At 40.9% G+C, this 23,665-nt stretch overlaps 1 protein-coding gene across 2 annotated transcripts; it reads left to right on the top strand.

Annotated features, from left to right (window-relative positions):
- The first annotated feature begins 509 nt into the window (after positions 1 to 509).
- ARPC3 (actin related protein 2/3 complex subunit 3) lies at positions 510 to 10,681 on the top strand. 2 transcript variants are annotated; one of them, XM_035016984.1, is made up of 7 exons: positions 510 to 640; positions 3,884 to 3,983; positions 6,307 to 6,383; positions 7,934 to 8,002; positions 9,136 to 9,262; positions 9,817 to 9,911; positions 10,366 to 10,666. In XM_035016984.1, exons 1-7 carry the CDS (start codon positions 635 to 637, stop codon positions 10,426 to 10,428), a joined length of 537 nt encoding a protein of 178 aa, XP_034872875.1. In that variant the 5' UTR covers positions 510 to 634; the 3' UTR covers positions 10,429 to 10,666. The 2 variants fall into 2 exon arrangements, with proteins under 2 accessions (XP_034872875.1, XP_034872874.1); XM_035016983.1 differs by having other exon boundaries at positions 611 to 703; positions 10,366 to 10,681.
- Positions 10,682 to 23,665: the final 12,984 nt, after the last annotated feature.

The following is a 23,665-nucleotide window of genomic DNA, read 5'->3' as shown; positions in this document are numbered from 1 at the left end:
CCTGCAGTACAGAGTAATACATAAATCCCTTCTCAGAGAGCTCCCCTTTACCCATTGTAAAATCCAGAACGAACCAGTTGGGTTCATTCACTCATCAAATATTTATTGATGTTTACTATGTATATCACTATTACAGGCGCAGGGGATGCAATATTGTACCAAACGGACAAAATCCCAGCCTTTTTGACGTTCACATGGATGGGGAAACAAATACCAAAAGCTAAATAATAAAAGAATCATAACTAAGGAAAAAAGAGGGAAATAAGGATGACGCAGGGGAGTGGAGTGGGATTGAATTTAAAATAGCGTGATCCAGAGAATGATTCACTGAAAAAATGAACTCTGAGGAAAAACCAAGGATTCTGTAACCCAAAAATGTAGCCCCGTTTTCGCGCACCCTTTACGCATGCGCAGCACTCAGCCCCTGCCTAGTGCTCGGGCGCCCTCTGCCGTCCCTTCGACTGTGCGCAGCCGCAGCTGCCTGCGGCGGGACAGCAGGACCGGAAGTGCCGCGTCCTCCCCTCACCCTCCCCTTCCGCCTAACTTCCGCCTACCCCGCCCGGGCCCCCGGACCGGAAGCGCCGCGCTTGAACCCCAACCTCCTCGTCTATCTTGAAACACCAGCGCCGCCAAGATGCCGGTACGGGGGCCCAATTCGCGGTGTGGGGAGATGGCGAGAGCTGGGGGGGAGCAGCGAGAAATCGTGCGTGAGCTGAGAGAAGCGGGCGGAGGAGGGCAGAGAAGAAGCGGGGCCTGAGAAGGGGAGAAGCAGGAAAGGGGGCCGGTCGCTGTAGGACTGGGTCGGCCCGGGGGTGTCGGCCAGGGGGGACGGGGCCGCGGCAGAGTGGGCCAGAGACCCTGAGCGTGCAGAGGAGGCTGCCTCGTCCCCGCTCGCCCCCTCCGTTCCAGTGCCGACCCCTTCTCTCGCTCTTTCTGTACTCCCCCCACTCCAGCAGGATCCCCGAAGATTCGCTAGAGCTGAGAAGCCAAGGGCTGTGCTTTTTATTTTTAATTTCTCAAGTCTGGGGTCCGGCTTCTTTTTGTCCCCGCCGCAGGCCCACTTCCTCCTCAACCCCAGGGGGCGGGTCCCTCCCGCTGCTTATCACTGTCATACTCCACTTCCCGGACTCCTTCTCTGTCGCCCCGGCAGTGGTGGCCACCCTTCGCTGCTGGGTGTAGGGGCCGCCGGAGCAGATGCAGGGCCCGCTCCTGGTTTCCAAATGTTTCTGTTTTCGTGTGCATCAGAGCAGGAGTAAAACTGACTGTAGTCTGGTTGTCCTTCATTTCTGACAGCCAGTCTGGTGGGGTGAATTTATCGCCATCATGGTCTCCATTTTGCAGATGAGGAAAAGGAGCTTCAGTAACGTGATTACTCACACAAAAAATATTACTGAGCACCTGCTGCATGCCAAGTACTGTCACAGCAGTGAATAAGGCCAACAAATCCCTACGCTCAAGGAGTTTACCTTCTAATGGGGAGACAGACAAACATGTAAACGGAAATAAAGAAAAAAGATAGTTTTAAAGTTGTTGGGTTTTTTTGTTTGTTTTTGAGAGAGAGAGAGAGAGTGGGAGCACGCTGGGGGCGGGGGAGCAGAGAGAGAGGGACAAGCAGACTCCACCGCTGAGCGCAGTGCCCGGAGCCCCCAGGGGGGCTCTATCCCACCACCTGAGATCCTGACCTGAGCCTAAATCAAGAGTCTCTGGCTTAACCGACTGAGCCACCCAGGCACCCCTAAGATAGTTTCAGATAGTGACAAATGTGATGAAGGAAATAGATGGGTAACAAGACAGCTGGTGAAGGTGAGAGTGGAGGCTGCTTTAGATGAAGCATACCTGTGACAGAAAGGAGCAAGCCATAGTTAGAGATACTTACTTAATGAATCCCGTTGGTACCATTCGATACCTGATACGTGCCAGACAGGCGCTGAGCTACACATTGCATGTAAATTATCCCATTTAATCCTCGCAGTGACCCTGTGAAGTAGATACTCATTGTTCCCATTTTGCAGAGGAGGAAATTGAGGCTCAGAGAAGTACAGTAACTTACCCAAGGTTTCGGTACTAGTGGTAAAGTCAGATTTTAAGCTAGGACTTTATAAAGTCCTGTGCTCATTCCTGGACTTTGCTGTGATTTCTTATTTAATACCTGCCTCTTCCATTAGCTTGAAGGTTCTTCAAGGGCAGAGATCTTACTGGTCTTGCATACCATTTATCACCATGCCTTGCACATAGAAGGTGTTTGATAATCGTTTGGTGGATGAATGAATATGTGAATATATGAATGAAGCACAGGTATGCTTCTTGTGTTACTAAAAAGCCAGACATCTTGTAAAAAGCAGAACTAGGAATCAGCATACAGATTGCTCTCATAAATTCGATTTCCCCTGCTCCTTTAATTCACACCTACCCAATGAGGGCAGTAGATAACTCTTCATTTTATAAATTGGGAAACAGGCTAAGAGAAGAAAAGTGATGTCTTGGTCAAACATAGCCAGGAAGTGGTAGAACTAAAAAGCCAGTGCTTGAGTTCTGGTTTAACTATAGCTGGGGGGGCGGGGGGGGGGGCGGTGTACTCCTGATTTCTTATAGTGTCTGCCTATTTCTATAGTGTAAATACTCCCATCAGTTACCAATGTAATGTCACTGAACATGGAATTGGAAGATGCACAGTAGCACACCATTGCATAGTATTTCCGCCACAAAGATACAAAAGTTATAAATAACCTTAGGATCACAGACAATAGTAAAATAATTTTTTAAAATAGGAAGTAGGGCGCCTGGGTGGCTCAGTTGGTTAAGCGACTGCCTTCGGCTCAGGTCATGATCCTGGAGTCCCGGGATCGAGTCCCGCATCGGGCTCCCTGCTCGGCGGGGAGTCTGCTTCTCCCTCTGACCCTCCTCCCTCTCATGCTCTCTGTCTCATTGTCTCTCTCGCAAATAAATAAAGTCTTAAAAAAATAAATAAATTTAAAATAGGAAGTAATGAATTTTGAGTATTACCTTTGTTTTTAATATAATTAATCACAAATTTATATAATTTAATTTTTAGTAATGGCTGTGTTTAACAACAGCTTGCCTCAAAATTTGTCAAAATTCCTCAGAATTTAAGGGCGCCTGGCTGGCTCAGTCTTCATGTAACTCTTGATCTCAGGATTGTGAATTCGAGCCCCATGTGGGGTGTAGAGATTACTTAAATAAATAAAAATATTTTAAAAATTGCTCAAGGGGTGCCTGGGTGGCTCAGTCAGTTAGGCGTCTGCCTTCAGCTCTGGTCATGATCTCGGGGTCCTGGGATCAAGCCCCACATTGGGCTCTCTACTTGGTGAGGAGCCTGCTTCTCCCTCTCCCTTTGCTGCTCCCCTCTCCCCCGCTTGTGCTCTCTCACTCTCAAGTAAATAAATCTTTAAAAAATATAAAATAAAATAGTAAAATAAATAAAAATTTAAAAATTGCTCAAAATTTAACATTCAGTTTTCTTGGGGCGCCTGGGTGGCTCAGTCGTTAAGCGTCTGCCTTCGGCTCAGGTCATGATCCCAGGGTCCTGGGATCGAGCCCCGCATCGGGCTCCCTGCTCTGCGGGAAGCCTGCTTCTCCCTCTCCCACTCTCGCTGCTTGTGTTCCCTCTCTCGCTGTATCTCTCTCTGTCAAATAAATAAAATCTTTAAAAAAAAAACAAAAAAACAAAACAAAATTTAACATTCAGTTTTCATGAGGCAGTAAAAGCCAGCTCCAGGAAATCGCTGCTACCATCCCTTTTTCCTCCTCTCCTAGTTAGTCTTGGGTGGGTTCCTCTTTTTTTCCGTTGTAAAAATGTTACTTGTCTGCCCCGCTGACGTTTGCTCTCTTTGTCTCCGTATTTTTACCTGGCTTGACCTTACAGGCTTACCACTCTTCTCTCATGGACCCTGACACCAAACTCATTGGAAACATGGCACTGTTGCCTATCAGAAGTCAGTTCAAAGGACCTGCCCCTAGAGAGAGTAAGTTGAAACTTCTTTCCATTATTTTCAGATTTTAGTAGGAAACATCTAGCAACTCTCTGACATTATCACATCAGGCAAATTCTTAGCTCAGTCCTCTGTCTCACACTGCTCTTGTATTTTCTGTTTGCTTGATAGATATTGCCCCTCTAGGCCTTTCAAGGTCATGTATGTTGTATTGAGTAAGAAAGTGTATTATTGCTGCTGAGTTCTCTTGGATATTTTTTTGAGAGGGAAGAGGAAATGTGCTTAATTCTCGACACTGTTCTGTCATCACTCTTGGTTCTTACAAAGTGATCTAATGCTGCTACTTCTATAGAATACCATGTCCCCATCCTTTTTCTGTCATAAGGCTGGAGAAAAAAAACCCAAGACATTTTAACCCCTTCCCCCATCTATATCTACTTCCCTTATTCATTCTTCAGGATCTTCATTTTCAGCAGTACCTCGATCTTAAATCTTAAGTGTCCTGTGTAACATTACACATTCTTTCTCTTGCTTTTCTCAATTTTATATCTTTGCTTTCTTTTTTGGTACTCACTTTCTCTTTTTTCGAACCATTTCTTACTGTTTAGAAAGCCCCATTCTTTTTAGACTCTTCTGACACATTCTGAGATGTTCTGCCAACAGTATAATTTGTATTATATTAGACATGGTTTCCCTGAACCATGTTCCATTCAAGCATCTGCATCAGAGTTCCATTCAAGGTTTTTAAGACCGTGGTTTTCATTACCAATTTTGTACTGACCCATCTTCATTCCTCTGCCAGACTATTTGACATGACCTCTTTTTAATTTTGTTTTCAACATCAGTTGAAAGTTCAGTAAACTAAATAAATTTGGTAAATCACCACAGTTTTTACTTGATTCCAAGATGAAGGAAAAGGAACAGATGGAAAAAAAAAAAAAAAGACCAAAAAGAAGAAAAATAATCTAAAAGAAATACAGTGCAAAGAAAGATTAAAAAATAATATTGTCCCAGATTCCTTGAGAATCCTTCCAGATCTTTACAGAATACCATGTAGCATATCAGAAGATGCAATTGACCAAGGATGGAGTTTATCTAATTACCACCTCTGCAACAATTCATGGGCCCTTGAGGGAGAACAGGACCCCAAGAAACCAGATCTTCATGGTTTCTGTAGACAGGGAATGACCTGTTACTCTTCCCCAGGGGGCAGGATTAGAATGAACTGGAATCATGAAGGAGTACAAGCCTATGCTGGAGCTAAATAACTGTTAGCATTAATCAGGTTCATTTATTTACATTCATCAGACACCTTTTTAACACCTTTGTGTGCCAAACACCCTTCTAGGTTCCAAATCTTGTAGCCCACCCCCTACCCCCACATTGTTACGTTTAGAACTAACTGGTTTTGTAAACACTGAATCCTCTGAGGAAGTGTCCTTTCTGCAGATAAGAAAATTGCAAGAACAGAGGAGTCTAGAGTTAGAATTCTGTTGAAATTCTTTAGCAGGGGAATGAGCAGGGTTAAAGACAGCTAACTCAGAGTACTAAACCTCCAGGATTACTTTGCATTTCTGCGGTGTGAGAGGGATAGCGGTTATGGACAAGAAATATAAATAACTCTCTGAAAAACAAAAACAAAACTGTCTCTGCATTGCTGCAGCCGCCTGCCGGATATCAAGACCCTGGGATTTTGACCTTTTTGAAATAAGAAAAGGAAAACAAAAAACTGCCCAAGAAATTGTATAATGAGATCTATCTTTGTCACAACAGTATTTCTGGCTTTTCTCAGTCTCCAGCCACCTAGAACAGCTTGTACAAGTATATTTTAAGTCACAGTTTTCATAAAAAGAAAGACGTATGTGTGAACCCAGTGTGTTCCTAAATGACAATTGAGATTTTTTTTCCCCCCTGAAACTGCAGTATGTTAATTCATATAAAATTACATTGAACACTTTTTATTTTTAAACAGGATTTTATCAAAGTTAGTCTGTCTCAGTCTATTTTTATAAGTGCATTGAGAGATGTCTGGAATGATGTTCACGAAATGTTAATAGTAGTTATTTCTAGGTAGTGAGATTTAGGGTGACAATAAAATATTTTTTCTGTACTGATTAATTTGTTTCTAATGAGTAGACTTTTTATAAAAACAGTAGAGCTATTAGAATAAACCATGTGCTTATTTTTCTAGAAATTGTTTCTGAAGACCTTATGTTTCAATGGCCTCATTTTATTTCACTCAACTCCAAGACTTTTGACCATGGAGCTGTTTTTTTTTTTTCTCTATAGCTTTGTTAAGTGTTATTTTTACATTTAGCTAATGTTCTCTGCCTTTCTCCCCTTGTGTCCTGTTTAGCAAAAGATACAGATATTGTGGATGAAGCCATCTATTATTTTAAGGCCAATGTCTTCTTCAAAAACTATGAAATTAAGGTAAAGTACAGAGCTTTTAATATTTAATTTAGTATTCTGATGGGGATAATAATCTACCTGGCAGTCAGGGTTGTTCTGAGGAGTAAATAAAATTGAATGAGTTTGCATGACCTTAAAAACCCAGAATAGTACTTAGTATTAGACTCTGTATCAGTATTAGTTTCTCGTTTTTCCTCCAAAGTGTATACCATGGATCAGCAAACTATAGCCTGAGGGCCAAATCTGGCCCACTGCCTCTTTTTCTAAATAAAGTTTTATTGGAACACAGCCACATTCATTTTGTAATATATTGTCTATGGCTGCTTTCATGCCACAGCAGCTGGGTTGAATAGTTGTGACAAAGACTGGCCTACAAAACCGAAAATATTTAATATCTGGTCTTCTCTAGAGGAAGTTTGCCAACCCATGATGTAGACGCTTTTATTCATTCAACATTAATAAAGCACCTACTATGTGCTTTCTTATGTACCAGTCCAAAACTAAAAAAAATTCTACATTGTAGCTATGTTATTTTTATATATTTTTATGTCCTGGACCTGAGATGGAGAAATAAAGTTCAGTGATCCTGACCCTTCCCTCAGCTACCTTTTCTTCCTTTCTGCTCTTAGCTCTTGTGAGGAATGAGGTCAAAAGGAAGTTTAGAAGGAGGGTGGCAGAAAAGGAGAGGGAGAAATAGGAAAAAAAAGAACTTTTCTGAGTTCATCCTATGAGCAAGTTACAGGAATGTCAACAACTTTTCTTGATAATATTCTAGAATATGGAACTTCAGCCTCTCCTTGACAAACTTTGACCTTTTGGAATCAAAAGGGTGTGAAATCTTTTTTGCAGGCTCTTGGTTTACAAGTTGTAGTCTAAACATCCTATGACATTCATGGTGTTTTTTGTATTTAACGCTCGGTCTAAGTGTGTAGTAGGTGTAAATAAATGTAATTCTGCCACATTTCATTCTCTCCTGAATATCCTATGCCCTTAAAAATAGGGGCAGGTGTAGTTTGTTTGTTTTTTTTAACTGTAAATCTGTGTAAAATCTGACCTCCAGTCTTCACATTTTCCTTTTGGTTAGATCAAGAGTTGGGCTCTTGGAGCTCTTCAGGAACAAGAAACACGTGAAATAGCTGTTTCCTCCTTTAGAGTCAGGAGTGCTTTTGTTCTCGGCAGAGATCCTGAAGTGAGGAGGTTTTAAAAGTTAGCCGACCATATGGTACACCTCAGGCTTTCCAAGCAGCTCTGTTAAACTCTCCTTCCTACACGGAGGGAGGGGCTGTTGGCACAGCATCCTGGGACCCAGAGGCAGGGCCGCCCCACAGCTCTGGATTGCAGGAGGTGGCTCCCTGCCCCGGAGTGGACAGAAAGGTGGCTTGGGAAGACTGCATTTGGCGAATGGGAACTGTTGATGCTGTAGGAACTACATTTGCACAGTTTTCAGTTGATACTCAAAAGACAAAGCTTGAATTCATTTATTACACGTGATAGTTATGTTTTAATCAGGACTGTTTTTAACTTTTGTTCCTCCCTCCCTCCTCCTCCCCCCTTCACCCCGGCCCCTGCAGAATGAAGCTGATAGAACCTTGATATATATAACTCTCTACATTTCTGAGTGTCTAAAGAAACTCCAGAAGGTAATTAAACTTGGATGATTGTCTATCAGAAAAACACAATACTGATACATGTTCACCCTCCCAGCTATCTGGACTTGTTGAGACTTTAAGGACAAGTAGATAATACTTCCTCCCACTTAGAGCATGTACCTAAGAGGAAAATCTGAATGTGGATTCTAAACAGTAGTTTAGTTGACTAATGAGAAGATAAGGGGCTGGTGTTTTAAGGCTTTGCATGTATTTTCCCAAGACAGAAATCTTCCTCAGCCCCAGGTTAAGAACCTCTGAGCCAAGGATATAATTCAACGGTTCATGAGCTTGAGTGGGAAAAAGATTACGTCTTTCTTTTCACTAACTTGTAACTGAGATTTAGCATTTACTTTAATTATTAATGTAGGCAACAACCCACAGTAGCATTAGCCATACCTGTAACTTTTTCTCCAGGAAAAATCACAGCATTTTCCTTTTTTTTTTTTTTAAGATTTTATTTATTTATTTGACAGAGAGAGCACAAGCAGGGGAAGTGGGAGAGGGAGAAGCAGGCTCCCCGCCCCGACAGCATTTTCATTTTACATTTAGAGTTGAAGTTATTTTGAAATTTTATTTTCACTCATTACTACTTCAAATTTTAGTTATTAGGCCCATTGTGTTAATAAAGAAGCACATGCATGTGTGTGTCATAAATTTGGCTTTTTAATACTGTAATTACTGTGTTTGACCATAATTGATTTCTTTTATAATTTTGTGTATTTTATTTAATTCATTTAAAACATTATTCTGGGGATGCGTAGGTGGCTCCGTCAGTTAAGCATCTGCCTTTGGCTCAGGTCATCATCCCAGGGTCCTGGGATCGAGTCCCATATCAGGCTCCTTGCTCGGTGGGGGGCCTGCTTCTCCCTCTGCCGCTCCCCCTGTTCATGCACGCTCTCTCTCTGACAAATAAATGAATAAAATATTTTAAATAAATAAGTAAAACAATAAATAAATGAATAAAACATTATTCTGAGGAGTCCACAGACTTCCCTAGATTGCAGAAGGGTACCCAAATACATTAGTAATCCCAGGCATATCTACTTAGACTAAAACAATTACAAATTGGATGTTATTATCCTTTTCTCTGTAAAGTATGTGTGTGTGTGTATAATTTTTTTTAGTGCAATTCCAAAAGCCAAGGTGAAAAAGAAATGTATACGCTGGGAATCACTAATTTTCCCATTCCTGGAGAGCCTGGTTTTCCACTTAATGCAATTTATGCCAAACCTGCAAACAAACAGGAAGATGGTAAGAACAGGGTTTCTTCCTTCCTCTCTATGGCACAAGATCTCCTCCATTTGACTTTTTACCCCCCTTCTTTGCTTGTCTTGATTGGTGTACACGTCGAGAGTGGAATCATAGCACGGATAATATCTTACCAGTCACTCTCTCAAAACATTCTTGGCGGGACACCTGGGTGGCTCAGTAGGTTGAGCCACTGCCTTCAGCTCAGGTCATGATCCCAGAGTCTGGGGATCGAGTCCCACATCAGGCTCCCTGCTCAGTGGCGAGTCTGCTTCTCCCTCTGCCTGCCTCTCCCCTTGCTTGCGTGCTCTCTCTCTCTCTCTCTCTAATAAAATCTTAAAAAAAAAGAAAAAAAGATTCTTGGTAACAAGTATAACACATAGAGAATCTTTTGAACCAAAATAGTTATAAAACCATTGGGACTGTCATTTCTGTTTCTTAATCCTGTTTGAATGTGTAGAAGTGTATTGCCAACGTCATTGTGCAGACCAGCGACCAGCACATGAGGGATGCATTCTCAGGATTTTTTTTATTGTTCTGCCTGTTCCTTATTTTAGAGGTGATGAGGGCCTACTTACAGCAGCTGAGACAAGAGACTGGACTGAGACTTTGTGAGAAAGTTTTTGACCCTCAGAATGATAAACCTAGCAAGGTAAGACCCTCTTCTTTACCTATTTAGTTGGTAAATAACCTTTTATCATGTAGCTACTATTAAACAAACTAAGGTTTTCTATGGCGAGAATACTTTGAGTTTCTGCATTGCAGTGTTGCTTAACTACACGGTAGGGATTCACTGAGTCACACTACATAATGAATTGCATATAATAAACATTTTTGGTTGTTTGTTCTTATGTTAGGGCATTGTAAACCCATAGGGCAGATTTTTTGTGTGAGATATCTTAAATGTATTACTTTTTTTGTCGTCATTATTTTGACTTGTGAGTCAAAAAAACATTTTTTAACGTGTTGTCAAGAAGTTTATAAAATAAGGGATGACAGACCAAGATTAAATTTTGTTATTACATAAATTCCTATTCTGACCTTACCTTGAACTTGCATTGTGATTTGACCACCACTGTTCCTTCTGTTTTATCCCCTCTTGCTAGTGGTGGACTTGCTTTGTGAAGAGGCAGTTCATGAACAAGAGTCTTTCAGGACCTGGACAGTGAAAGGAGCCTGAGCAGACACTTTCCACAGCCGTGGGCAGCATTTTACAGCAAGATGTACACAGTTATTTGCCTTTATTTGATAAAGTTTTATACAGAAGAGAGAAGAGAGCATGTCTTCACTTGAAGAGCTCTTTATCAAGAATTTGGGTGAGGGAGGGAAAAATGGGTGATTTGAAATTTTCTGCAGTATTAAGCTGGTGCTTAATAAAAATAAGTAAGAATAAAGAAATTTCTAACATTCCATGTCAAAAAACTTTATTGCTTATCTTTGACATTCACTTAAAAATTTTTTGAGATAATATTCACCCTTTTAAAGTGTACAATTCAGGGGTGCCTGGGTGGCTCAGTTGGCTAAGCATCTGACTCTTGATCTCAATTCAGGTCTTGATCTCAGGGTCATGAGTTCAAGCCCCGCACTGGGCTCCATGCTGGGGGTGTGGAGCCTACTTAAATACATACATACATACAATTCAATGGCAGTCACCCCCCCCCCATTCTTTTCCTCTCCCCCTGACTACCCACCCCTCAGCCCCCAGCAACCACTGATCTACTTTCTGTCTCTATGGATCTGCCTCTTCTGGACATTTCGCATAATGGGATCATATAACATGTGGCCTTTTTGTTCTGGTTTCTTTCACTTAGAATAATGTTCTCAAGGTTCATCCATGTTACTAATAGTGGAGAACTAATAGTTCTCCATTCCTTTCCTTTTTTCTTTATTGTGGTAAAACATACATAACATTACCATTTTAACCATTTTTAAGTGTAGTTCACTGGTATTAATTACATTCACAATGCTGTGCAACCATCACCACTATGCATTTCCAAAACTTTCTCAGTACCCCAAACAGAAACACTAGCCATTAAACTACTGGTGACTGTAACCCCCAGCTCCTGGTTATCTCTACTCTACTTTCAACCTCTAAATTTGCCTATTACGGCACCTCATATAAGTGGAATCCAACAACATTTGTCCTTTTCATATCTGGCTTCTTCTACTTAGCATAATGTCTTCAAGATTCATCTATGTTTCAGCCAGTGTCAATGCTTCATTCCTTTTTATGGCTGAATAATATTCCAGTATACACACTGGACATACAATGGAATATTATATATATTATATGTAGTTTTATATATATATAATATATATTTATATCCCATTTTGTTTATCCATCAGTTTATGGACATCTGGATGGTTTCCAAGTTTGGGCTGTTACGAACAATGTTGCAGGACATTCCTATACAAATTTTTGTGGAAAGACATAGGTTTCCATTTCTCTTGGTTCTATACCTATATTCTTTGCCCATTTTTTAACTTGAATTATTTATCTTTTGTCGAGTTGTAAGAGTTCTTTATATGTATTCTGAATACTAGGCCCTTATCAGATACATGATTTGCAGAAAATTTCCCCCATTTCTATAGGGTTTTTTCACTTACGTCCTTTAAAGCACAGAGGTTTTTGTTTTGTTCTGTTTTGTTTTAAAGATTTTATTTATTTGAGAGAGAGCGCGAGCAGGGCAGAGGGAGAGGAACAAGCAGACTCTCCGCTGAGCAGGGAGCCCGATGTGGGACTCGATCCCAGGACCCTGGGATCATGACCTGGTCCAAAGGCAGACACTTATCCAACTGAGCCACCCAGGCGCCCCAATGTTTTGTTTTGTTTTTAAAAGATTTTATTTATTTATTTGAGAGAGCACAGGTGGAGGGGAGAGACAGAAAGAGGGAAAAGAAGAAGCAGACTCCACACTGAGCAGGGAACCTGATGCGGGGCCAATCCCAGGAACCCAAGATTTTGATCGGAGCCAAAGGCAAATGCCCAACTGACTGAGCCACCCAGGTGCCCCAGCACAGAGGTTTTTAATTTTGGTGAATTATCATTTGTCTATTTTTTCTTTGGTCATTCGTGCTTTTAGTGTTATGTCTAAAGAACCATAGTGTATCCAAAGCATCAGTCGACACCTAACTATTGATTTCCTAAGTGTTTTCTACTTTTAGCTCTTACATTTGGGTTTTTGATCCATTTTGAGCTCCTTTTTATATATGATGTGAGATAGAGGTCCAGCTTTATTCTTTTGGACACAGCTATCCTCTTTTGCAGTATCATTTGTTGAAAAGACTATCCTTTCTCTTTTGAATTGGCTCCCTTGTCAAAAATCAGGTGACTGTAAATGTATGGGTTTCTTTCTAGACTCTATTGTCTTAGTGACATTCACTTTTATATTTGGCCACTTTTTAGCATTTAAGAGGTTTTCATTATTTGGCTGACAAAAGCAGCTATTATGGGGCGCCTGGGTGGCTCAGTCGTTAAGCGTCTACCTTCGGCTCAGGTCATGATCCTAGGGTCCTGGGATCGAGCCCCACATCGGGCTCCCTGCTCTGTGGGAGGCCTGCTTCTCCCTCTCCCACTCCCCCTGCTTGTGTTCCCTCTCTCGCTGTGTCTCTCTCTGTCAAATAAATAAATAAAATCTTCAAAAAAAAAAAAAAGGCAGCTATTATGTGAGTTGTTCCAAATACTTATGGGACCATATATTTCCTGGTATGTTAAAGTTATAAATTAGATAATTCAGAAAGTGCCTTGAGTCCTTTAGATACAAAGTTACTGCCCTCCCATCTCTATTAAACCTATATGTGTTTGGCTTTTATTTTAAGAGGCAGTTGTTTCTGTATCTACTTTGGGATTATATTTGGCCCCAAGCACAGAAAACCCAATTTGCAGTGCATTGGGTGTCTTATTTTTCTTTTGTTTCTGGAAGTAGTCCCTGAATGGGGAGCCATTTAAAGATGTCATTGGAGACGCAGTCTCCTCCAATTTCCTTGCTCTACCCTTCTTTACATGCCACATGTCTAGCATCTCTAGATGCTCCTGCACCTCTGGGCTGGGCAGGAAGAAGTGGGGAGAGCATGAGGACTGAACGACATACCAGCTGAGCACCACCTTAAATATCTTTCCCAGAAATCCTGTCCAGCAACTTGTGCTATGTCTCCTTTGCATTTAGCTACAAGGAGTCTGGAAAGAAGAAAAATTTTAAAGCATGTTGCTACCCTGATTATTTGTGTTGTGATGCTAAGGACAAAGGGAAGGATATATAGATGCAGAACTAAGTTTCAAATTGTATTAAAATTGGAGCTTGATGGTGTTACTTGATCGACTAGAGTTGACCCTTAAACATGGGTTTGAACTGCTTGGGTCCATTTACATGCAGATTTTTTACAAGTACAATACGGTAAATATTATTTTCCCTTCCTTATGATTTTCTTTAAAACATTTTCTCTAGCTTACTTTATTATAAGAATATAGTATAAAGTACATACACAAAATACATCTTAGTTGATGGTTTATGGTATTGGTAAGGCTTCCAGGCCACAGTAGGCTATTAGTAGTTAAGTTTTCTGGGAGTCAAAAGTTATACAGATTTTTGACTGGGGTGGGGGAGGTCAGTGTCCCTAACCCCCATGTTGTTCAAGGGTCAACTATATTTCCATTTTGGTTTTATGGGTTATAATATAATTGTAATGTATGAGTTAAATGTACTTGAGCCATCTTGTTCACTGAAGATCTGAGTTATGGACTAAGTACCAATTTCACATACTCAGGAGTATGGGTATGTAAAAACATACTCCACAGAGGCATGAAAGCACAGTCTTAAAGCCAAAAGAGTGTTTTTATTGGTTTATGTTTTTGTTTTATAATTAAAATTGTTATCTAAAATTAGATTCCAGGGGCACCTGCATGGTTCATTGATTAAGCATCTGCCTTCAGGAATCAGGTCATGATTCCAAGGTTCTGGGATTGAGCACCGTGTTGGGCTCTCCTGCTCAGCAGAGGAGTCCGCTTCTCCCTTCCCCTCTGTCCCTGCTCATGTTCTCTCTTTCTCGCTCTCTCTCTCTCTCTCTCAAATAAATAAATAAAATATTAAATAAATAAAATAAAATCAGATTCTGGGCGTTTGGGTTTGAACTTCTGTTACAAACTCAGACACATGTCAGAAAGAAAGAAAGAAAACCACAGTGATTCATATCAAGATTATAACAGATGAGTTTTTGTTTGTTTGTTTTTTTATTTTTTTTAAGATTTTATTTATTCATTTGAGACACAGAGATACAGAGAGAGAGAGAGCATGAGCAGTGGGAGAGGCAGAGGGAGAGGAGAAGCAGACTCCCTGCTGAGCCAGGAGCCGGATGTGGGACTCGATCCCAGGACCCTGGGATCATGACCTGAGCTGAAGGCAGACGCTTAACCATCTGAGCCACCCAGGTGCCCCTGTTTGTTTGTTTTTTTAAATTGTGGAACCTTTCTGATAGCAACCACTCACTATGGTGCTTGTTCCATTAGTGTTGGCAGGGGACTCGCAGACAATTAGAGCTAAAACCTGGCTTCTAAAAACTTTCCATTGGTAGTAGGAAGTTTGTTTGTTTGTTTGTTTTTAATGCACCCAAGAGAACAGTCTCCAAAGAATCCAGAATAAATTATACATGAAGGGTAGCATAGTGAGTTTTTTTTTTTTTTTTTAAGATTTTTTATTTTTTATTAGAGAGAGTACAAGCAGGGGGAGGAGCAGGTAGAGGGAGAGGGAGAAGCAGGCTCCCCACTCAACAGGGAGCCCGACATGGGACTTGATCCCAGGACCCCAGAATCACAACCTGGGCTGAAGGCAGCTGCTTAACTGACTGAGCCACCAGGCGCCCTTAGCATAGTGAGTTTTAAAATACAGCTTTCAGGGGCACCTGGGTGGCTCAGTTGGTTAAGCAGCTGCCTTCGGCTCAGGTCATGATCCCAGGGTCCTGGGATCAAGCCCCACGTCGGGCTCCTTGCTCAGCAGGGAGCCTGCTTCTCCCTCTCCCTCTGCCTGCCTCTCTGCCTACTTGTGCTCTCTATCTCTGTCAAATAAATAAATAAAATCTTTAAAAAAAAAAAGATTGTTACAAAGTATGCATGGCTCTTTAGGGAAGGCAATTTTGTAATAATTAATTTTTTTCTTTTTAAATTTGTATCAGAGTTTTAAATGTTCATTCTTTGTGATACAGCAACTCAACTTCAAGCATTTTTGAATGCTGAAACACACACACACACCTGGAGTCATCTTTTCATAGAGAATTGGATAAATTGTGGTACCTCCATAAAATGAAATATGTAGCCATTAAAAATAATAAAAGATTCTATCTTCTGTCATGGGAAGATATCTTAGTATACTTCATTGAGTCAAAAAAAAAAAAAAACAGAGGACAGTATTATAGTGTGATTCCATCTTTTTTTTCTTTTTAAAGATTTTATCTATTTATTTGACAGAGACAGAGACAGCGAGAGCAGGAACACAAGCAGGGGGAGTGGGAGAGGGAGAAGCAGGCTTCCCGCTGAGCAGAGAGCCCGATGTGGGACTCGATCCCAGAACTCTGGGATCATGACCTGAGCCGAAGGTAGACGCTTAACGACTGAGCCACCCAGGTGCCCCAATGTGTGATTCCATCTTTATTGATTTAATTGTATGTACTCCAGGAAAAATTATGGGAGCACATACACCAAACTGTTAACAGTGATTATCTTGGGGCAGAACCAAAAAGGCTTGTCCCTTCCAAGTCATACATACTATAATTCAGTCATGTATGTGTTACCTTAAATGACTACTTTTTTTAAAAAAAATTGATAAAAAATGAAATATTAGAAAAAATTAACAGCCAAAAATAGGCTAAGGACGACAGTCACCTTGTCTTTTCTTAAGTATCCTGTTTACATTTATCATTTTAATATGCCACTAATTACTATCAGATGTGTAGAAAGATTACATGAAAATACTTGAACAAGACTTATGAGAATTATTTTATTTTGCATTTTTCTTTTCTCCAAAATTATCAGTCCTGAAGACCTTAGTGAGTTCAGATCTATGTCCAGAAAGGGATGTGATTCCATTATACCAAAAGCCATTTGGTTTGTTTCTCCGTTCATTTTGTTTATAGAAATTTGGAAGAGCGTTTCATTAAGAGAGTATAATTTTAGGGCTACATCTGTTCTGTGTTGATTTTAAGATAAATCATCAGTCATGATTTTCCTCTTTGCTTTTTACACTGTCGTTCCAATTTATAGGTAATCTGGCAGTGTGCTAAACACTTCACATTTTAAAATCCTGTTTAACCCTTGCAAGAACTGTTGTGGCAGGTACAAGCACTCTCCCCTTTTCCAGGAGAAGAGGCTGAAGTGCACAGAAATGAAATAACTTGACCAAACTCACACACCTGGAAGTTGGCAAAATTGGCAATTAAACCTGAGTCTTTCTGAACCCAGGGCTGTCCCTCTTGGCCATTATAAGGTGGTTGTTCTGCTACTCTGCAACTTTTAAGTAATGCATTCTGGCAACAAGACTGGGGAATTGCTGTATTTGTTCTACTGTGCCAGCTACTGGAAGTACGTACGAGAAATGTAAATATGAACTCTGCTCTCCAAGACCTTAACCATCTGATGAGAAATGTGTATAACAAGATAGAACCAAGAAACACAGAGACTGGCGTGACTGCCTAGGGCTATAGAAGCTCAGAGAAAGGACAGGCTGTTATTGCTAAGGTCAGTTGGAGATTTCATGTAGATGGCATTTAACTGACTTCAGAACAAGGGAGCCAGATTGGGCAGGTGAGAGAAGGGTGATGAGAAAAGGGTATCCTGAGCCAGCTACATGGCACGACCAAGCCTGCTGTGAAGGAAACCTTAGGGCGAAGAATACGGTAGAGAAGCAGGTGTCTTAGCAGGAGGTATGTTTCACATTTTTGAGAGCCAAAGTCAAGCTTAGACCTTTAAATTTTATTCTATTAGCAAGACAACAGGACAGATTCTCCATGCCAGGGCACCATTTTGCTTTTATCTACCACCATGACAAACATTTGCCTGAGCAACCATCACTTTTCCTGCTCTTGTTTCTTTTCCAAACCATTCCAGTTTCTGCACTTGACTCTCAGGTGCATTTATTTATTTATTTATTTTTGAGGGAGAAGGTTGATTTATTTTTCAACTCTCAGCCCCTCTCAAGTGCTTTTTTTAAAAAAAGATTTAGGGCGCCTGGGTGGCTCAGTTGGTTAAGCGACTGCCTTCGGCTCAGGTCATGATCCTGGAGTCCCAGGATCAAGTCCCTCATCAGGCTCCCTGCTCGGCGGGGAGTCTGCTTCTCCCTCTGATCCTCCCCCCTCTCATGTGCTCTCTCTCTCATTCTCTCTCTGTCAAATAAATAAATAAAATCTTTTAAAAAAAAGATTTATTTATTCGTTTGTTTGAGAGAGACAGAGAGCACGAGTGCAGGGGGTGGGGGGAGGACAAAGGGAGAAGGAGAGAGGGTCCCAAGCTGACGCTGCAATGAGTGCAGAGCCCCATGCCTGGAGCAGGGCCCAATCTCATTACCCCAAGATCACAACCAGAGTGGAAACCAAAAGAGTTGGACGCTTAACTGACAGCACCACCCAGGTGCTCCTCAAGTGCTTTTTTAAAAATAGTTTTATTGACATATAATTTAAATTTTATATAATTCACCCACTTGAAACATACAATTCAATGGTTTTTAGCATATTACATTAATTTTTATATATAACATAAAATCTCCCATTTTAGCCATTTTAAGAGTAATTTGGTGGCATTAATTACACTAATAATGTGCAACCATCATGGCTATTTCCAAAACTCTGTACCCATTAAACACTAACTCCCCATTCCCCTTCCTCTCAACCCCTGGTAACCTCTTAACTACTTTCTGTCTCTGAATTTGCTTATTCTAGATATTTCATATAAGGGGAATCATACAATTTTTCTCCTTTTGTGACTGGGTTCTTTTACTTAGTGTGATGATTTAGAGGTTCATCTATATTGCAACATGTATCAGAACTCAATCTCTTTTTATGGCTTTTTATGTATAATAATCTATTGTATGGATGGACCACATTTTGTTTATCCATTCATCTCTTGGTGGGCTGTCTCTACCTTTTCGCCATTTTGAATAATGCTGTAATGAACATCAGTGTGTAGGTATCTGTTCAAGTTCCTGTTTCTTAGGGTGCTTTAAAAAAAATCACTCATTTCCCATTTCATCACATGTCCCCTTAAGACTTCTCTCTAACTGGCTGTCTTATATTGCTATTGAAGCTTTTTTACATGGTCATGGGCCATGCCTATCATCACTGTGCTTCCATGCCTACAGAGGTGAGGTGCATACAGTAGGCACTCAAATATATATTGAATGAATGAAGCTTTCTGAGGGCCAAGACTGACTGCTTCTCACATAATAAATACTGTATATATTCACTGAATTATTACATTTAAATTTTTAAGCAGAGAGGTGAGAGGATAAAATCAGGATTCTTATAAGATTGAGTTAATTACTTATACTAGATGCATTGGAGGGTAGGAAGATGGGAGAGAGAGATACCAGGGAGTAAGAAGCTTTATTAATGATCCCGAAGTAAGGTTTTAGTGGGTGTTACTGGGAATGCAAGAATAAGGGGAGATTTGAAGGACATTCTAAAAGAGGATTCTACTACATTGGATTTAGCAGCTAAAGGTTAGGTTGAGGTTTTGAATCTAGTTGACTTGAAAAATAGCAGTGCCTTTCATGAAAATAGGTTGAGTGACAATATAATTTGTCATCCAAACTCTTACGTGTAAAAGAGCATGCTATGGTTAATTCTTTTGGGACAGGAGTCATAAACAAGGATTTGGGCTTGGAGTCCTTTGGAAGGGAAGTGGGAGATGAGTTTAATTCCAAGCACACTGAGTTTGAGAGGGCAGCTGATGGCTTGGGTGAAATCCAGGAGCAAGTACAAATATATGTGAAAGATCAGGAATAGAAATAAAGACTTCTAGTGGAATTGGGAAATTCCAGAATCTGATCTCTGAGACAAATCAGCAGTTATGAATCAGGAAGTCGGAAGGAATCAGCAGAGAATCAGTCTAAGGTTAGTCAGAATGAAAGGTTGATCAATAAAGCATGGGAATCAGAGAGAGGAATTTCTTGGAGGAGGTTGTTACTAGTATTAAAATCGACAGAAAACTATTTTATGGCAATTGAACACTGACTAAGGCAAGCTCTCTTGATTTTGCATTTGTGTTTGAATGAGTTAGTTGTTCTAGCCTTACTTATCTGACCATTTCATAAATAAAATGGACACCTTAGAACCCCAGAATATTCCCTTGCCAGCCACTTTTACTGAAAAGGGGGGAAATCATTTGAAAGATGGCCTTATGTATTCCCTCCAAGTTCTTTGACCCGAAGTTACTTTTCCACTTGAAAGGAAGGCTGTCACTGCCAGGAGACACTTAAGGGATGTTAAGTAATGTTTCCCTCAGAACAATTTGCAAGTGTTGTGTTTTTCCCCTTGTACAAAAGACAGATCTAAGAAAAATGTGTAATGCAGCTGGGAAAGATTTTCATTCTTAGGAGGCTGCTGAACATTTTAGAAATGAACTTAAGTGAAGCAGAACATTTACATTTATAAATTGTCCCTCTAATGTATCTGTTTCAACACTCCACAGTGTCTATGGTATCCACATCATTCAGCATCTAAGCGGCTTACCTAAAAGTTCAGGGCCAGCCGTGTAACTGTTCACATCAACTAGCATCCCAGAGCCTCAGTTTCCTCACCAATAAAATGGAAATTAAAAGTGAGATGACTTCTAAAGTCCCCTTCAGTTCCAAAATTATCATTTTAGAAGATGATTCCATAAGAAGGAGGGGGCCTGGTCCCCTTGGGTATATCTCTTGAGTGTCCTAAGTGAGTTTAACATTATACATGTTCTTTAAATAATATTAAAATCAGTATGATCTCTTTTTTAAAAAGATTTATTTAGGGGCGCCTGGGTGGCTCAGTTGGTTAAGCGACTGCCTTCAGCTCAGGTCATGATCTCGGGGTCCTGGGATCGAGCCCTGCATCGGGGCCCTGCTCGGCAGGAAGACTGCTTCTCCCTCTCCCGCTCCTCCTGCTTGTGTTCCCTCTCTCGCTGTCTCTCTCTCTGTCAAATAAATAAATAAAATCTTTAAATAAATAAATAAATAAAATAAAAAGATTTATTTAGTTAGCTGAGAGAGAGAGCATGCACTCAAGTTGGGGGGAGCAAAGAGGGAGAGGGAGAGAGGATCCCAAGCAGACTCCTCGCTGAGTGTGGAGCTTGATGTGGGCCAATCCCACAACCCCAAGATCATCAAGCCAAAGCCAAGAGCTGGACGCTCAATCAACTGCACCACCCAGGTGCCCCAGTATGATTTGACTTTTATTAGGTTAATGGAACTTGACCATGAATCTTACTTTGGGTTGATTTTAAAAAGGATTGTAGATGCGCCTGGGTGGCTCAGTTGTTAAGCGTCTGCCTTCTGATCCGGTCGTAATTCCAGGGGTCCTGGGATCGAGCCCGGCATCTGGCTGCCACTTCGGCGGGAAGCCTGCTTCTCCCTCTCCCTCTGCTGCTCCCCCTGCTTGTGCTTGCTCGCTCTCTGTCAAATAAATAAACTCTTAAAAAAAAAAAAAAAAGGATTGTAGGGGCGACTGGGTGGCTCAGTCATTAAGCGTCTGCCTTTGGCTCAGGTCATGATCCCAGGGTCCTGGGATCGAGCCCCGCATCAGGCTCCCTGCTCCACGGGAAGCCTGCTTCTCCCTCTCCCATTCCCCCTGCTTGTGTTCCCTCTCTCATTGTATCTCTCTCTGTCAAATAAATAAAATATTTAAAAAAAAAAAAAAGGATTGTAAAAAACTTTCCAAAGAAGATTCTCTTTTACCTCTTTCTTTTTCTCTATAAATATTTTGCTTTGTGCACTCTTTCTGTGAGTTTGTCAACTGCACAGGTTTGTTTTAGCACTCTTTCTTTACAGAAATTATCAACTTTTCTCCTGCTGTTTAGCCAGTGATACGTTCTGCTTCATTCCTATCAATATATTAACAAGTTAGTTCTCCTTTCTTAAAATCCTCTTTATTCTACTTTTCTCATCTGCTACCACATATTTCCTCCTTCCCTTTACAACAACGGTTTCTCAACCTCGACTTTGACATTTTAGACTCGATATTTAAATTTCTGCTCCACTTTATTGTGGGCGTCTGTCCTGTGCATTTCAGGATGTTTAGCAACATTCCTGGTTTCTACCCCCAGATGCCAGTTGCACCCCGCCTCAAAAAAAAAGGTCTGCAGACATTACCAAATTGTACCCTAGAAGCAAAATCCTCCCCATTTGAGAACCATTGCTCTGCAGCAAAGGAAAGCTCTATCTGTACTCTCACTTTTATCTCCTCCCATCCCCTCTTGACCACTCCCTGAAAATACTCTCAAGGACATCAGTGACCTCCATGCTGTTAACCGGATGGCCATTTCTCAACATCTTACTTAACCTCTCACTAGCACTTGATGTATACACACAACTGATTATTCCCACCTTCTTGGAACCATATTCTTCATTTGGATTCCAGGACACCACTGTCTTACTTTCCTTTCCACCTCATCGGCTGTTCCTTGTCTCTTTTGCTGGTTTTTCCTCTTCTCTCTCACCACTTAATGGCAGGATGCCCCGGGGTTAACTGTGTGCTGAAGCCAGTTATGTTTGGTTTTGTTTTAAAAGATTTTATTTATTTGACAGAGCAAGAGCACAAGCAGGGGGAGTGGCAGGCAGATGGAGAAGCAGGCTTCCCGCGGAGCAGGGAGGCTGATGTGGGACTCGGTCAAACGACCCTAGTATCATGACTGAGCCGAAGGCAGACACTTAACCGACTGAGCCACCAAGGCGCCCCTAGATGTGGTTTTAATTACGAAATATTTCAAATGTAGAAAACAGTATAAAAGCAGGCCTTTGTATGGTGTTTACTATGTGCTAGCCATTATTCTAAGTATGTTAGATACAGCGGTGTATCTAGCATGTCTGACACGCACAGCAGGTCAATTTTTACATCCTCTCCACTTCTTTCTTCTTTTTTGGGTAAACTTTATTTTTTTAGAGCAGTTTTAGTTTCAGAGCAAAATTGAGTGTGATATACAGAGAGTTCTCATATACCTTCTGTCCTTCACAGGCACAGCCTCCCACACCATCAACCTCCCACACCAGCATGGGACGTTGTTACAACTGATGTACCTACACTGACACATCATTATCACCCAAAGTCCATGGCATACTGTTAGATTTCTTGGACTGTTGTACATTATGAGTTTTGACAAATGTTTAATGACATATCTGCCATTACTGTATCATATAGAAGTTTCACTGCCTGAAAAAATCCCCTGTGCTCCACCTATTCCTCCCAACCTCCCAAACTCTGGCAACCAATGATCTTTTCCCCAGTCTCATCTTTTCCAGAATGTCATGTAATTGGAATCATAGTATGTAGCCTTTTCAGATTGGCTTCTTCCACTTAATAGTATGAACTTATATTTCCTCCATGTCTTTTCATGGCTGTGCTCCAGCAATTGACAAATCTGATTATACTGCTTATGGAACACAAATATGCAAAGATGATCAGTCTTGACAGCCATTGACAAATTTGCAGAAACTGTATCATTCATTCCTTTACCAATCCAATATGTAGGATAAAAGTTCTTAAGATACATTTTTGTAATTTAAAAAGTATTAATCTCGGGGCGCCTGAGTGGCTCAGTCGTTAAGCGTCTGCCTTCGGCTCAGGTCATGATCCCAGGGTCCTGGGATCGAGCCCCGCATCGGGCTCCCTGCTCTGCGGGAAGCCTGCTTCTCCCTCTCCCACTCCTCCTGCTTGTGTTGCCTCTCTCGCTGTGTCTCTCTCTGTCAAATAAATAAATAAAATCTTTAAAAAAAAGTATTAATCTCTTACCCTTTGTACTGCAATACTGGTTTTATTTTTAATTAAAAAATTTACTGGCATCTTATTGTTTTTTTTCAATGGACCACAAACTAGCATCATATTTAGATGAAGTTTAAAGTTTAATAAGATAATATTTTCACAGTTTATTTTCTGGCCACTACTAGTCATTTCATTTCAGGATTATTACTGAAAGTACTTTTTTCCTAACGGAGATGGGGTGGTCAAGAGAATGAGAAGACAAATCACAGACTGGGAGAAAATATTTATAAAACATGTATCTGATAAAGGACTGTTATCCAAGATATACAAAGAACCCTTAAAACTCTACGATAAGAAAACGAACAACCCAGGGGCTCCTGGCTGACTTAGAAGAGCATGCGACTCGATCTCGGGGTTGTGAGTTTGAGCCCCACGTAGGGTGTAAAGATTACTTAAATAAAACTTTTTTTTAAAATAGGA

This window comes from Mirounga leonina, unplaced genomic scaffold, assembly GCF_011800145.1.
Source record: "Mirounga leonina isolate KUSES-001 unplaced genomic scaffold, KU_Mleo_1.0 Mir_171, whole genome shotgun sequence".
NCBI lineage: Eukaryota > Metazoa > Chordata > Mammalia > Carnivora > Phocidae > Mirounga > Mirounga leonina.
Note: the sequence above shows the minus strand (reverse complement) of the source record. Positions and strands in the feature narration are given on the sequence as shown.